The sequence below is a fragment of the Oryctolagus cuniculus genome, chromosome 7, assembly GCF_051225735.1.
Source record: "Oryctolagus cuniculus isolate XC-2025 breed Fujian yellow rabbit chromosome 7, ASM5122573v1, whole genome shotgun sequence".
Taxonomy (NCBI): Eukaryota; Metazoa; Chordata; class Mammalia; order Lagomorpha; family Leporidae; genus Oryctolagus; species Oryctolagus cuniculus.
Genome location: NC_142873.1, coordinates 109,173,237 through 109,189,050, shown reverse-complemented (window position 1 = coordinate 109,189,050; position 15,814 = coordinate 109,173,237). Strand labels below are relative to the sequence as shown.

General features: G+C 42.5%; 1 protein-coding gene and 1 long non-coding RNA gene across 19 annotated transcripts in view; one reads left to right on the top strand and one right to left on the bottom strand.

Moving 5' to 3' along the window:
- Positions 1 to 390: 390 nt before the first annotated feature.
- On the bottom strand, positions 391 to 3,971 carry LOC138850639 (uncharacterized). The gene is made up of 2 exons (XR_011390677.2): positions 3,867 to 3,971; positions 391 to 967 (listed from the first exon to the last, which is right to left on the bottom strand). It is a non-coding gene; the product is annotated as an uncharacterized LOC138850639 (long non-coding RNA).
- Positions 3,972 to 4,152: 181 nt separating this feature from the next.
- The window catches only part of UBE2U (ubiquitin conjugating enzyme E2 U), a 62,072-nt gene continuing 50,410 nt past the window's right edge, over positions 4,153 to 15,814 (top strand). For 6 of the 18 annotated variants that reach the window (XM_008265126.5, XM_002715946.6, XM_089300518.1 and 3 more), the window contains exons 1-4: positions 4,153 to 4,649; positions 6,213 to 6,294; positions 8,666 to 8,758; positions 13,867 to 13,964. In XM_008265126.5, coding sequence (XP_008263348.3) covers positions 4,584 to 4,649; positions 6,213 to 6,294; positions 8,666 to 8,758; positions 13,867 to 13,964 — 339 coding nt within the window. In that variant the 5' untranslated portion in view covers positions 4,153 to 4,583. The remainder of the gene's footprint in view (positions 4,650 to 6,212; positions 6,295 to 8,665; positions 8,759 to 13,866; positions 13,965 to 15,814) is intronic. The other 12 variants (XR_016210977.1, XM_089300520.1, XM_089300516.1 and 9 more) reach the window with 4 other exon arrangements.

Below are 15,814 nucleotides of genomic sequence, written 5' to 3'. Positions count from 1 at the left end.
CTTAACATGCTGTGCCACAACGCCAGCCCTCAATAGGGCTTTTCTAACAACCCTCTCACAAGAACTACCTTCCCAGGCACACCCCCAGTGACTTAGGACCTTCCAGTAGGTCTACCTCCTATGTATTATAATTAGAGTAAGTTCCGCACTCTCAGTACTACCAACTTAGGATTTTTGAGGTTTCAAATCCACTATGAGTTCAGTAACCATAGCCTATTCAAACCACAGCATACTAGAAGCTGCACACACACACCCCCACACACACACATCTGACTATCACACTTCACAAATTCCACACATTCCCATTCCATAGTTCAGAAGTCTCTGGAACCAAGGCATATTTCTCATTTATCTGGGAGTTAATTATAAAAATAGGACTTGGGCAGCCAGTGAGTGTAACTGTGAACTCATTTAATAACACTTCCAAACACAACAGTGCATTTAAGGAGTCTTCAACAAGTTCATGGAAAATGCATATTATGAAAAAAATTGTTCTTGGATTTCATTTATTTGCATCAAAATAAAACTTTCAATTCCACATTCCTGTAAACTTTTTCAAGTAGCCTTTTAAGTATAGATACATACAAAGTTTCTTATTGCAGCTACCCTACCCACACCCCTAGAAGTCAAACCACATTTAAAATTTTGAACATGGAGATGGGATACACTAGAGAGGTGAAGAGTTCCCTTCAAATATTTTTAGCAGAGAATTACTCGGTCACATGCTGGTTTAAAGACACTATTATCAAGTTTCACAACAGGCAAGTCTGGAGGCAGAGCGTATTGTACAAAGATGTTCTGTATCTAGGCAAGAGATGACAAGGCTGTGAAATGAGACGTCGGTGGGAAGTCTTGTGTAGAAGAAGCAATAAAAGCAGCGTGTCTTGGTGAGTGACTGGATGTCAGTCACGATGAAGACGAGTCAGAGATGGCCTCAGGTTTCCAGCTTGGAAAGTCCGGGAACCACCTGGGATGCAAGGTGAGTTAGGATAAAGAATAATGGATTTTTTTTTTTTTTTAGAACTTTGAGTTTAAAATGTCTTTGGGACAGGACAGCTGGGTGAAAATCAGACAATGGGGTTTCCTAGCCTGCAGTCCAATGGAGGCATCAGTTGAGAATCTACTTACTAAATCCCACTCACTAAAAGTTCACACCAAAGAATACTTTACATCTTAATGTTCATGCATTTATTTACTTTATCTTTCTTTTATTTTAATGGAATTTTCCTCTAGAACAAAATCTTAAAGGACAAAGAATTCTTATTCTACAACAGTTCACTGTAGTTAATAACATGTATTATATTCTTGAAAATTGAGAAGAAAGATTTTAAGCAGTCTCTCCATGAAAAAAAAGTATGTGAGGTAATGCGTACGTTCATTGGCTCAATCTAGTCACTGCACAATGTATGCATGTTTTAAAGTATCATTTACATAATAAATATATATATACACTTTTTTTAACACAAAGCTTCTGCATTCATATTACAATACTGATTAGAAGAAACCATTGAGCCCCCATATCACTGAGAAAGCTAAAATCCTCAAATTGGATCCACTTCCTTCTCACTGAAGCACTCCCTTTCTCCACTTCTATCTTCCTACAAGAGTCCAATTTAAAATTTGATGGGAAAATAAATGTATTTTTAAAATGTAACAGGATTGGAGGCCAGCATTGTGGCACAGCAGGTAAAGCCGCCACGTGCGACACTGGCATCCCATATGGGTACCAGTTCCCATCCGAGTTGCTCTACTTTCAATCCAGCTCCTTGCTAATGTGCCTGGGAAAGCAACAGAGGATGGCCCAAGTGCTTGGGCCCGGGTACCCATGTGGGAGATCTGGATGAAACTCCTGGCTCCTGGCTTCGGCCTGGCCCAGCCCCTGCTGTTGCAGCCATTTGTGGAGTGAGTCAGTGGATGCAAGACCTTTCTGTCTGTCTGCCTGCCTCTCTCTCTGTACATATATATAAAACTTTGCCTTTCAAATAAATAAAATAAATATTTTTTTAAAAATTAATGGGGTTAAAGAAGAGTAAAAAAATTCAATCTGAGATCCTAGTTTATGTTTTAATAGGAAAATTTTATTTAGCAACAGCCTACAAAACATCAAATCATTTTATTGTGCCAAAGTTTTACTGAGTATATTGGCAGTTTCTAAGCTACAAGAATTGGATATGAATGGACTGGGTGAACTGGGTTCTCTCTAGCCCATTCTCCACAGAGCAGCCAGAGTAATTTTGCAAATGTAAATCAGAGCATGACACTCCAATAAATTCCCGTTGCTACTCCAAATAAAGGCCCAACGTCCTATCTTGCAGTACCCCAGGGTTATGCCCTCTCTCCCATGGTGCTCTCTGGTTCCCCTTTCAAGACAAGCTCTTCCCTGTCTCAGAACTGTCATGTTTTTCTCTTCGCAAAGCTCTCTCCCCTCAACAATGCATATAGGTGTCTCCTTCTTACAGGTTCAGAGGTCCCCTCCTTCCTGAGGGTTTTCCCTGAGCATCATTTCCAAGTGGGAACCACCCACCCCACTCCCTATCACGCTCCTGTTTGTATTGTCTCCATAGCACAGTTAATATGATCTGAATTTATTATTTTTTGAATACCTACTTTGTTTTAGTATACAGTTGCCCATTGGTGTCCTGGAGGAATTAGTTCCAAGACCCCCAAGTATACCAAAATCCACAGACGCTGAGCCCTTTATATAAAATGACACAGTATTTGCATAGAACACGTGCAAATCCTCTTGCACAAGGTCAGTCATCTCTAGGTTATTTACAATACCTACTACAACACAAATCCGACATAAATAGTTCTTATTCTACATTGTTCCAGGAGTAATGACGAGGGAATAAATGTCTGTACATGTGCAGTACATGTGCAGTTTTTCCCCCAAATATTTTCTATGTGCAGATGGTTGGATTTTCAGATGCACACCAGGCTAGAGTCCACTGCACTGGTCTGCTTGTGTACTGGGGCCACAGTGACAGTAACTTCATTTGAATTTTTCCCCTCCTAGTAAAATGGGCGCTTAATCAATAATTGTGAAATGAATAAACTTTTTGAAACCACATCCTTAAAACTAGTATGTAAAAAAAGGAGGCATCCGCTGTGGCTCACTAGGTTAATCCTCCACCTGCGGTGCTGGCATTCCTTATGGGCGCCAGGTTCTAGTTCCAGCAGCTCCTCTTCCAGTCCAGCTCTCTGCTGTGGCCCGGGAAAGCAGTGGAGGATGGCCCAGGTCCTTGGGCCCTGCACCTGCATGGGAGACCAGGAGGAAGCACCTGGCTCCTGACTTCGGATCAGCATAGCTCCGGCCATAGCGGCCATTTGGGGGTGAACCAACGGAAGGAAGACGTTTCTCTCTGTCTCTCTCTCTCTCTTCTCTCTCTCACTGTCTAACTCTGTCAAATAAATAAATAAAAGAAGGCATTCTGAACAGCAATGCCAGGCTCTGCAGTGGGCGCTTTGGATTCAACAACCAGCAGTTCACAGGCCGGAGAGAAGGCAACGGGCAATCGTGACACAGTGTGATAATTGGCACCATAAAGACAAATACAGGTTCACAAAAAAGAAACCTATTGGTCTTAAGGAATCCCTTTGGAGTCGTTAAACCTGCAGGATGAGTGCAGACGAAATGGATGCGCTAAATGCCTCGGTAGAGAGAAGAGAGCAAGCGCAAGACGGCGGGGCGAGATCGGAACCTGACAAGTGTCAAGCAGTCCCCTGCTCTCGGAGCACTCTCGGAGTACTGTAGGAGTCACTAAAATAACAAGGTGTGCGAACGTATTATGCGCCGGAAATCGCTGTGTAAGTGAAGACGCTGCTATGAATAACCGTAGCCCCGAGCCTGCTGGTCAGTCACTTACTGACAGTTCTTGGTATTCAGAGAAAAAGCAGTGATAATTTCACAGGGGAACTTCGCTTGAAGGCCTCTGTGACTACCTTGCTCTGTCCTCTTCGCTACGCTTGTGGAGTCAGGCGTGGGTGGATGTCGAGGGGGTGGTGTGGCCTTGCCCCGGATCTCATTGGCCCTTCAAAGTGAAACTGTTGGGCGATTGGCTGCGGAGGTATCCAGAAGCCTGTCCCACCCCCGCCACCTCGCTGATTGGTTGAGAGGCGCCATGTTCCCACCTCCTATCCGCTGTCCCACCCAGGCAGTTGCTTGGCAACCGGTTTGTGTCCTCCCCGAAACAGACACCTGTGCAGCGAAGAAGGCCACTTCCTACGCTTAGACTTCGCGCTCTCACTTAAAGCGCGGACAACAGTTGTCCCAGGTGTCCGTGGAGTTTATCGTGGCATGATGGGTTATGGGACGGCAGCCACCGCAGTGACACACCTCAGGGGACAAATTGCCCAAGTTTTCCTCCTGCGAGCCCTCCTTGAGAGCAGTTAGAAGAGGAAGCAAGTGGCTGCTTATCCTAAACTTGGAAGACACCCTGGGGGCGTCCTGGCATTCTAGAAAGCAAGTAGCTTCTGTCAGTTCCGTAGTTACAGGAGGGAGGCCGAGATATAACCTTGGGCACCTGCCTCAGAGTGAACCTGAGGAACCTGGGGACAAGTATCAGACTCTCCGCCAGCTCGTCATGAACCGCAGAGTTTTCCTCTTGCTGGAAAAACACTTCCAAGAGTTCAGAGAGAACAATTATACGGTGAGTACTGGGGACGTGGAGGGATGTGCTTCCTTGGGTAATGATTTTTTAAGAAGCAGTGTAATCTGTGTTGAGTCTTCATTTAGTTAAACCTATCTTGCCGCAGCGGTATTGCTATTTAATGACTATTTCACTATGGTAACCTATTTCATATTAAAATATTAGTATTACTGCTTCAACATTATAGTGGTTAACTATATTGAGTACGTTGTGCCAAGTAAGTTATGTGATTTTAAGTCTTGAATTTCATGGTTGCTCAAGTATATTTACTGAGTGTATTAAGTGTGCACTAAGCATAATTGGTAAGGTTTTCTATGAAATACATTATTGTCCCTCCATTGGAATAATATTTCAAGTATAAGGAAAAGTTTATTTTTGGCAACTGTAATTTTGGATTTTTAATGAAAACGTTCTCACTTCATGTCTTCCATATGATATCCATATTGCACTTTAAAAAGCTTTGAAGGGGCAGGCATTTGGTGTAGTGGGTAAGACACCACTTGGGGGGCCAGCGCTGTGACACAGCGGGTTAAAGCCCTGGCCTGTGACGCTAACATCCCATATGGGTGCCGGTTTGAGTCCAGGCTGCTCCACTTCCAATCCAGCTCTTCGCTGTGGCCTGGGAAAGCAGTAGAAGATGGCCCAAATCCTTGGGCCCCTGCACCTGCATGAGAGACACAGAAGAAGCACCTGGCTCCTGACTTCGGATCAGCTCAGCTCTGGCCTTTGCAGCCATTTGGGGAGTGAACAAGCAGATGGAAGACCTCTCCCTCTCTTTTGTCTCTACCTCTCTATGTAACTCCGTCTTTCAAATAAATAAAATAAATCTTAAAAAAAAAGAAAAGACACCACCTGTGCCTCATGCATCCCATATTGGAATGCCTGGATTCCACCTCCACTTCCGGTTCCAGCTTCCTGCTAACGCCCACCCTGGGAGGCAGCAGGTGATGGTTCAAGTCCTTGGGTCCTGCCACTCCTCTGGGAGTCCTGGATTGAGCTGCAGGCTCCTGGCTTCCTTGTGAGCACTTGGGGAGTGGATGCAGATGGAAGCTCTCTCTCTCTTTGATTCAGGAGATTGTTCAGGAACCACTGAGCTAGGGCCAGCCCGCTCTCCCTCTTTCTCTATCCCTGTCTCTCTCCCTCCCTGTTTGTCTTTGCCTTTCAAATAAATAAATAAAACATAAATATATATTTTAAGGACACTTTGAAGAAGTAAATGCTTTCCAACTGTTTCCATCCTTTTTAATTTGAATATTAAATAGGCTATTGACTTACACAAAAGCTGTATAAGCCACATGCTCCAAATTGACCTTCTAGTCCCACTTATGATTTCCACACATTCTATTTTTAATTTACTCTTTGTGTATTTCCTGGAATCTACCTTGACTTCTGTGTAATAAGACATATAACACCTTCCCAGGTCAACAAATTAATGAATTTATCAAAAGAAAAGAAGAAGAAATGTAGGGATTTTGGAATTCAGTGTAACGTGGTATCTGATTTTCACGACTCTGTTAACTATCTAATCTTTTAAAATCTGCATTGATTTTGTTTTAATGAAAGGGTATTACTGCCTTTCCAACGAGTGAAGACATGATGGAATGGGAGGCTGAAATTGAAGGTCTTCAGGATTCAATGTGGCAAGGTCTGTGGCAATCTGGTTCTTTAACAAGTTCAGATACCATTAACAGCTTATCTTCCTTAACTGTATAATAAGGTTGCATTAAATACAATTTCTGGAATTCCTCTTTATATGCATAATAAATTTGCATTATTGGCCAGCGCCGCGGCTCACTAGGCTACTACTCCTCAGCCTGCAGTGCTGGCACCCCAGGTTCTAGTCCCGGTCGGGGCGCCGGATTCTGTCCCGGTTGCTCCTCTTCCAGTCCAGCTCTCTGCTGTGGCCCGGGAGGGCAGTGGAGGATGGCCCAAGTGCTTGGGCCCTGCACCTACATAGGAGACCAGGAGGAAGCACCTGGCTCTTTGGATCGGCACAGCGCCAGCCGTAGCGGCCATTTGTGGGGGGTGAACCAACGGCAAAGGAAGACCTTTCTCTCTGTCTCTCTCTCTCTGTGTCTAACTCTGCTTGTCAAAAAAAAAATCTATAAAAAATTTGCATTATGTCAGTTGTCAAGAATTCTAGAACTATTCATATTATGTTTTCCTTATCTGATAGTTTTCAACATTTGTCAACATAGATGGGCATTTTGAGCTTGTGTTTTTCTTTATGCCAAATTTTTTTTTTTTACAGATGGAGTTAGACAGTGAGAGAAAGAGACAGAGGGAAAGGTCATCCTTCCGTTGGTTCACTCCCCAAATGGCTGCTATGGCCGGCACTGTGCCAATCCGAAGCCAGGAGCCAGGTGCCTCTCCTGGTCTCCCAGGCGGGTGCCTTCCCAGGCCACAGCAGAGAGCTGGACTTGAAGAGGAGCAACTGGGACAGAATCCGGCGCCCATATGGGATGCCGGCACCACAGGCGAAGGATTAACCATGTGAGCCACAGTGCCGGCCCCTTTGCCAAATCTAATGTTACTACATTTTTAAGAAGCAGACTCAATAAAACATATTAGTTGAGAATATCTTCTTACATTTTCCAAGAGATCAGAGAAGAGCTATCAAATTCCTACTGGCTTAAAATCCCACAGTTACTGCCCATTTTTTCCTCCAGGTGTTTCACTCTAATTTCTGTAAATCAAATTCTCAGGAAGATTGGGCCACTGTAAACTTGAATGCTCATGTGCTCTTTCAATTGTGAATTCTTTGAGTAAGGTACGGGAGGCAAATGCATAAGCTGATAACTACAATAAAATATAATATGAGCTGTTAAGGATTTCGAGCAGATGCCAAGAAGGGAGTGATGCGTTAATTTACCTGGGGGAGTCAGGAATGGCTTCCCAAGGAGGTGATATTTGAGCTGAGTCCCTAATAATTTGTACTAGTTTGAGAATTTCAGAAAGAGGAGAAGGAAATTTAGGTGGGGGGAAAAACAGCACAGCAGAAGCTTTAACAAGATTGGGTACACCAGGATCTGAGTTCAGTCAATACGATGCATACGATAGGGGCAGGGAGGTACAGAGACAGCAGATGGAAAGGATTGGTGGGAGAGAGGTTAAAAACAAGGAGCGATCGGATTGCGAGACAGCTTTTATATTATACAGAGGAACCTCTGCACTGTAGAATTTATTTTAAAATAAAACTGTGGGATGTCCAACAGCCCCATGAAAAAATGCCCAGCATCACCAATCATCAGCAAAATGCAAATCAAAACTACAAATGAAGTGTCACCTCACTCCAGTGAAACTAAAAAAGAAAAAACACACAAAAAAATGACACCTGCTGACAACAATGTAGAGAGCAGGAAACCCTTGCACTCTGTTGGTGACGATGTAAATTATAACAGTCATTGTAGAAGACAGTGTAGAGGGTCCTCCCAAAACTGAAATTAGAACCGCCACCTGATCCAGCAATCCCATGACTGCTTATATTTATGCATGTGTGTGTATATATCCAAGGACAATGAACACACTGTTGAAGAGAGGTCTGCACTCCCATGTTTATTGCAGCGCTATTCATGATAGCCAAGGAATTGGAGCAACCAAAGTATCCATCCACTGCTGATGAGTAAAACAAATGTGATACACATACACAATGGAATCCTATTCAGCCATTCAAAAGGGTGAAATCTTGTCAGTTGCAACAACATGGATGGAATTGGAAGTCATTATGTTAAGGGAAATAAGCCAGGCCCCAAAAGACAAATACCACATGATCTCATTCATGAAAAGAATCTGAAAATGTTGATCTCATAGAAGTTAAGAGTAGTATATGGGAATATCACAAGGTACCCCATAAATCTGGATAATTTTTATGTGTCTGTTAAAAGTAATAAAATAGAAAAAATAAAAAATAAAGCTACGGGGAGCTAAATTATATGGAGAAACCTCAGTGTTAATCAGGTTGGAGTTAATCAGTACAACAGGATGCTTTAGGAAAAATGCCTGTTTCTATTTTACAGGACTCATCTTTGAGCTGACAATAGATTTTACGCCAGAGTACAACTTTGTCCCTCCAGTGGTGAAATTTAGAACAATTCCTTTTCATCCAAATGGTAAGGACCAAATGAGATGTTTCATATCAAGGGCCCTGTCCCTATTATCCTTCTTCTCTTTAGTTGTTGTTTTATTTTTTTTTTTAAGATTTATTTGTTTAATTTGAAAGGTAGAGTTACAGAGAGGCTGAGGTGGGGAGCGGGGGAGGGGGAAAGAGAGGGAGAGAAAAGAGAGATAGAGAGAGAGAGGTCTTCTGTCCGCTGGTTCACTCCCCAGATGGCTGCTTTGGCCCAAACTGCACCAGTTTGAAGCCAGGAGCTTCTTCCGGGTCTGCCATGCAGGTGCAGGGGCCCAAGGACTTGAGCCATCTTCTACTGCTTTCCCAGGCCATAGCAGAGAGCTGGGGTGGAAATGGAGTAGCCGGGACTAGAACCAGCACCCATATGGGTTGCCGGCACTGTAGGCAGTGGCTTTACCCGCTACGCCACAGCACCAGCCCCTCTTTTTTTTTAATATTTTTCTTTTTAACAACTTCATTATGATCATAAAAGTAAGAATTTTCATTGGGAAAAACACAAAAAGTCAGGAATAAATTACTTTGAATCTTTTTTTCTGTGCTGTAGATATTTTTGTGTGTGGTTGAGGTATTTCATATAAAGTTTTATATCTAGCCCCCTTATTTAAAATGACATGTCCTTTTCCTGTATTATATCATTATATCATTATAAAAAGTGATAAAAATGGAAAGATCAATTTAGGAAAAAGTGAGTTAGATTGCAGCTTCACATTATATACTTAAGTGAATTCTTGAAGTATCACAAATAAAAAATGTTTTTAAATATTTATTTATTTGAAAGGCAGAGTTACAGACAGAGAGGGAGAAAGAGAGAGAGAGAGAGCTTCCATCTGTTGATTCACTCCCCCAAATGGCCACAATGGCCCAGAGCTGGGCCGAGCGAAGCCAGGAGCTTCTTCCCGGTCTCCTAATGGGTGCAGGGGCCCAAGCACTTGGACCGTCTTCCACTGCTTTCCCAGTGCATTAGCAAGAAGATGGATCAGAAGTGGAGCAGCTGAGACTCAAACATCACAGGCAGCAGCTTAACAAGTTGGGCCACAACGTAAGTCGCAAACCTGAAAATTTTAAATTCCTCACAAGAAGAAAATCTAACAGAATTTCTTATGTATTTGGTGAGGAAGGCCTTTGTAAGCATGATAAAACCCAGAAACTATTAGAAAAGCCTGACACCTTAAATTATATAAACATTAAAATACATCAGTAGTCAATGTCATTATAAACAGAGAAAAGACATTGACTTTTGCAAATTGAGAGAAAATATTTGCAGTGCTTACTGTAACCATACCATATAAAGAACACTTGTAAACCAATAAGAAAAAGGCACACTTAATAGAAGAAACATAACAAAAATTAACTCAAAAAGATGCTTAATAAGAAAATAAAAGTGGGGGCCGGCACTGTGGCACAGTGGGTTAACGCCTTGGCCTGAAGTGCTGGCATCCTGTATGGGCGCTGGTTCAAGACCCGGCTGCTCCGCTTATGATCCAGCTCTCTGCTATGGTCTGGGAAAGCAGTAGAAGATGGCCCAAGTCCTTGGACCCCTGCACCCTGGTGGGAGACCTGGAGGAAGTTCCTGGCTCCTGTCTTCGGATCGGTACAGCTCTGGCCGTTGTGGCCATCTGGGGAGTGAACCAGCAGATGGAAGACCTCTCTCTTTGTCTCTACCTCTCTCTGTAACTCTGTCTTTCAAATAAATAAAATAAATCTTTTTTAAAAAAATACTTAATACAATGAGAAGGTTGTATGTATAGCTGTTATGGTTATATTAGTAAGTGTTATGCTCTGTTGATTAGGGAATAATGAAGAGTCTAGCTCCTACATGTCCATACAGACACAGTTTTCCTCCAAATGTTTTCATTTTGATGTTGACTGAATCCTTGGATGATGAACCTACAAATATGGAGGGCCAACTCAAATCTCAGTGTCAATTAATATAGGAATTTTTTTAAGATTTATTTTTTATTTATTTGAAAGAGTTAGAGAGAGAGGTAGAGACAGAGAGAGAGGTCTTCCATCTGCTGGTTCACTCCCCAGATGGCTGCAATGGCCAGAGCTGCACCGATCCCAAGATGGGAGCCAGGAGCTTCTTCTGGGTCTCCCACCAGGGTGCAGGGGCTCAGGGACTTGGGCCATCTTCTACTGCTTTCCCAGGCCTTAGCAGAGAGCTGAATCAGAAGAGGAGCAGCTGGGACTAGAATTGGCGCCCATATGGGCCAGGGCTTTAACGTGCTGTGCTACAGCGCTAGCCCATCATATGGGAATTTTTAAGGAAAATATCATACAGTGATTGTCCCCACACATAACAAGGGATATTATGAAAACTAAGCTTTTTGATCATTGCTATATTCCAAGAATCTTCAATGCCTGGCACATTGTAGATATTTTTAGATAAATATTTATGGCTTGGGGATATGTTGACAATTCATTGTTAATAAAAAAAAACCACTTCAAACAAGAAAAGGTGAAATATAATTCTATTTACTATTCATGCATGTATGAGTGCACCTGGATTTGTGCGCATGTATGTTTGTATGGACCAGCTGGTGATAACTCTGAAGAGAATTAGTACGCAGCTCAATGTGCATTTTCCTTTCTCTTATGTGCTTTTACTTTTTTAAGATTTGTTTTATTTTATTTGAAAGACAGACTTATAAAGAGAGAGGCAGAGATAGAGAGAGAGATATTCCATCCTCTGGTTCACTCCCCAGATGGCCTTAATGGCCGAAACCGGGAAGATCTGAAGCTAGGAGCCAGGACCATCTTCTGGGTCCTGTGTCTCCCACATGAATGCAGGGGCCCAAGGACTTGGGCCAAGCTCCACTGCTTTCCTAGGCACATTAGCAGGGAGCTGGATCAGACGTGGGATGGGGTGCCAGTGTCTCAGGCAGCAGCGTTACCCACTAGGCCACAGCGCCAGCCTCTGTGCTTTCACTTTTATGGACTTGGTTTTTCACAAGTATGTTATTACTTTTTGTAATCAAGACCTTATTTTTGAAACTTTTAACACAAAGTGAATGATTTTCATGTGCCATTTTTGTTGAAAATACTTAGGAATAGAATTACTGGATTGAGTTTATTGGGGGAACAGTCTTATCCGCCAATCCTCACTCCTGCTAGGAGGGAAAATCTGGGAAAGCTTGGGACTGCTCTTGTTTTCCTCCCGGCTCTTCCCAGGAAAGGAAGTCACCCAGGTGACTGGGGACGCGGGGAAGGAAGTGAGCAGGTTTGGCACAGCACATTCTCAGCGCTCTCTTTCCCACCATCCTTTCCTTAGTTGGGTGCAGGCTCTGTTTCTCAGGCCATGAACTTCAGGAGGAAAGAAATCAGGGCGCTTTGGTGGACCCTGATTAAAGCCACTGATCAACTGCTTTCTCCATTTCAGTCTTGCGTACAGAAAAGCTATGTCTTACACCCTGTCTTTCAGCACGGTGGTCTATTTCATCATTACACACGCACTGGAGAGGAAAGGAGGGGAACTTCCAGGCCTGCAGACCCCACGCAGTGGCTCTGCACACCTCTAAATCTTAGCTATACCCTTTCAGCGGCTTCACTCTCCCACTAGGGAGTGTGTATATAGTTCTCATTTTAGCAACTTCCAGTTCTGGACATTGAAAGTTTGGAGAAGTTTTTTGCCAATTCGATAAGCATTTTTCTATTATTTTAAGAAGTACTTCTTGCCTGAGTTCTTGGGTCCTGGGAGACCTGGAACAATCTTCTAGCTCCTGGCTCCTGGCTCCTGGCTCCTGACTTCGTCCTGGCCCAGCCCGGGTTGTTGCAGCCATCTGGAAAGTGAACCAGCAGATAGAAGATTCTCTGCCTCTCTTATCTCTCTCTATAACTCTGAGCTTCAAATAAATCTATACATCTTAAAAAAAAAAAAAAAAGGAAGAAGCACTTCTTTGAATGCTTGTAAAGTAAGCATTTTTTCACATTTGTTGTTTTTTTACTTTATAACTTGCCTGATAATTCATGTTATCACATTGTCCTAGATGTTGCAAATATTTCCGCTAATTTGTCATTAACTTTATATTTCACTTACACTGTGTTTTTATATCTGAGATTTAAACATTTTTATGTCAGATTTAAACTTTTGAAAAGGCTTTATTGGCTTTAAGCTTAGATTATCTTTTCCATTGAAAAACCAAATTGGCTTTTTAATTTTCTTGTAGTTGTGTGGTTTTAGTTTTTACGTTTAGCTCAATTCTTTTAAAAAAGAGAAAACATCTATTATTTTGTTTCAAACCCTGAATTAATGAAATCTCTATGTTGGGGCATAGGCCAGTCTTTGTGTATCTTCACCCGCCTAATGGGCAAGCTGGGGACAGGAGGGGCCGCCCCTCCTCGGTATGAGGATTCCATTTCTAGGTCCAAGGCTTTTACTCTGTCACCATTTCCAGACCGTGGGAAAGGGGAAAGAGAGGAAAAATAGGATTAAACAGCTCTTTAAGAAAAACATGGTCCAGAATTGCACACTCATGCTTACATCCCATGATTAAGACTTAGTCACATTGGCTGGCGCCACAGCTCGGCTCACTTGGCTAATCCTCCACCTGCGGTGCTGGCATCCTGGGTTCTAGTCCCGGTTGGGGCGCCGGATTCTGTCCCAGTTGCTCCTCTTCCAGTCTAGCTCTCTGCTGTGGCCCAGAAGTGTAATGGAGGATGGCCCAAGTGCTTGGGCCCCTGCATCCACATGGGAGACCAGGAGGAAGTACCTGGCTCCTGGCTTTGGATCGGCACAGCTCTGGCCGTAGCGGCCATTTGGGGGGTGAACCAACGGAAGGAAGACCTTTCTGTCTCTCTGTCTCACTGTCTCACTGTCTAACTCTGCCTGTTAAAAAAAAAAGACTTAGTCACATGAGCACATCTTGCTAGAAGAAAGCTTAGGAAAAACAGCATGGGCACCCATGTCATCAGCCAGAACAACAAGAGAGGGTGAAGACTGGGGACAGACATGGTGTTTCATTGCAGAGGGAAGAAATAGTAAAAAGGAAGAGTGGATGTAAATAATCTTCCTGGTTTATCATTTTGATGTTCATCAATTTCAAATATTTTTACTGTATGTATCAATATTAATGTATTGTTTTAATACAGTAGACCCCTATACTGGTCAACCATGTATAGATTTTTTGGACAACCCTGAGAAGTGGAATACAAGCTACACGTTGAGCAGCATCTTACTCACTCTACAGGTAAGAATGGAGTTAATGCAATGCTCCCTTTAATACTATTAATATCGCAATCATACAAAACATAAAGATGAAAATACAAAGTCTTTTAAAGGACTTGAGCAAGTTTATCTAAATCAACATTTCTATGTTAAGTTTCTAAACTGGAATTTAAATTATAAAAACTATTATTTTAAAATGAAGTGAGTAGCTAAGGCCCTTTACAACTGAATACATATTTCATGAAGAAGAACAGTCTTATTAGGATGTTTCAATTCTAGAAATACAGCCTTAGATTTTCTTTTTGCTCCTGACTTCACTTCCTGATATTGAGCAGGCCTTTTAGGTCTTTGCTCATTCCTGAACCTTGCCGTCCTCAAAGAAGTGAATCAAATGATTACAGCTGAGAATGTTTTGCTTTATCCTTTGTTTCTGACAGTGTTGGCTACTTTCTCTTACATGTTCACATCAAACCGAGTGAACAATTAAACCAGAGATTTTCTCTCCTCAGATAGATGCCTGTTTCCCAACTACTACCTCCATCCCCTCTGGGCCCGTGGTACTTAGTAACATGCTCAGTGTTTTGTTATTCCTGACCCTGTAAAACCCTCCTTTCTTATCCAATGCTAAAACAAAGTATTTCAGCCAACCAACTTATCATTAGTAACAAATGGAAATATAATATTAAATTTTTATTATCAAGAACACTTGGAGAATGAAATATTCTGGCTTAATTGAAATTTTCTCAACATAGAATTACTACATAAATTCCATTTCTCGTTTTGTAGTTTTAAAAATAAATAAAATAATAGTTTATTTTCTGGAAGGTCAGCTTAGTATACTGAGTAAAATGTAAATCCTTTTTAAAAATTCAGTATTCGGCCGGCGCCGCGGCTCACTGGGCTAATCCTCCGCCTTGTGGCGCCGGCACATTGGGTTCTAGTCCCGGTCGGGGCGCCGGATTCTGTCCCGGTTGCCCCTCTTCCAGGCCAGCCCTCTGCTGTGGCCAGGGAGTGCAGTGGAGGATGGCCCAAGTGCTTGGGCCCTGTACCCCATGGGAGACCAGGAAAAGCACCTGGCTCCTGGCTCCTGCCATCGGATCAGCGTGGTGCACTGGCCGCAGCGCGCCAGCCGTGGCGGCCATTGGAGGGTGAACCAACGGCAAAGGAAGACCTTTCTCTGTCTCTCTCTCTCACTGTCCACTCTGCCTGTCAAAAAAAAAAAAAAAAAATTCAGTATTCAGTTCATTCATTAACTCCTTCTGAAAGTGTTTAGAGCATCCACCTGCATGGGGCTGTGTCCTAAGAGAAATCTGAGTAAAAATGTCAAAGAAGCGAGCGAGGCAGGTAGATATCTGGGGTTCATCTTCTGGATCTCTTCAAAGGTAAAGGTGAATATCAACACCCACCCCTAGAATAGATTCCAGATCCATGGGCATTAACTAATTTTATCTTACAAAATGTTATCTGCTGGTGCCACTGTTTACTGGAGCTCCATATTTTGTATTTATCCCTTGGAAAGCTTTTTATGTTATTTCATTCTACCACATGGTTATTTTAAAAGTTGAGCTTTCTATTTTTATTATTTAGCAGATGTCTGATTTATTAATTTTTAATATGACTTTATATTCCAATTCTTTAAAAATCATAAAATATACTTAACAGCTTGTATATATATTACATAAATAGATCATAGGCACAGTGGTTAATGAGAAGATTATTGAGTAAACTTTACCAGATAAGCTTCCCTTAGTAAAATTATATCTGTACAGCCAAAGACCAAAAGCCTGTATAGAAGGTAAGTCTCCTCTACCCCCACCCACTCTGAAAGGTATAGTGAAATCCACACTGAACCCTTCTTGAAGCAAGTATTCC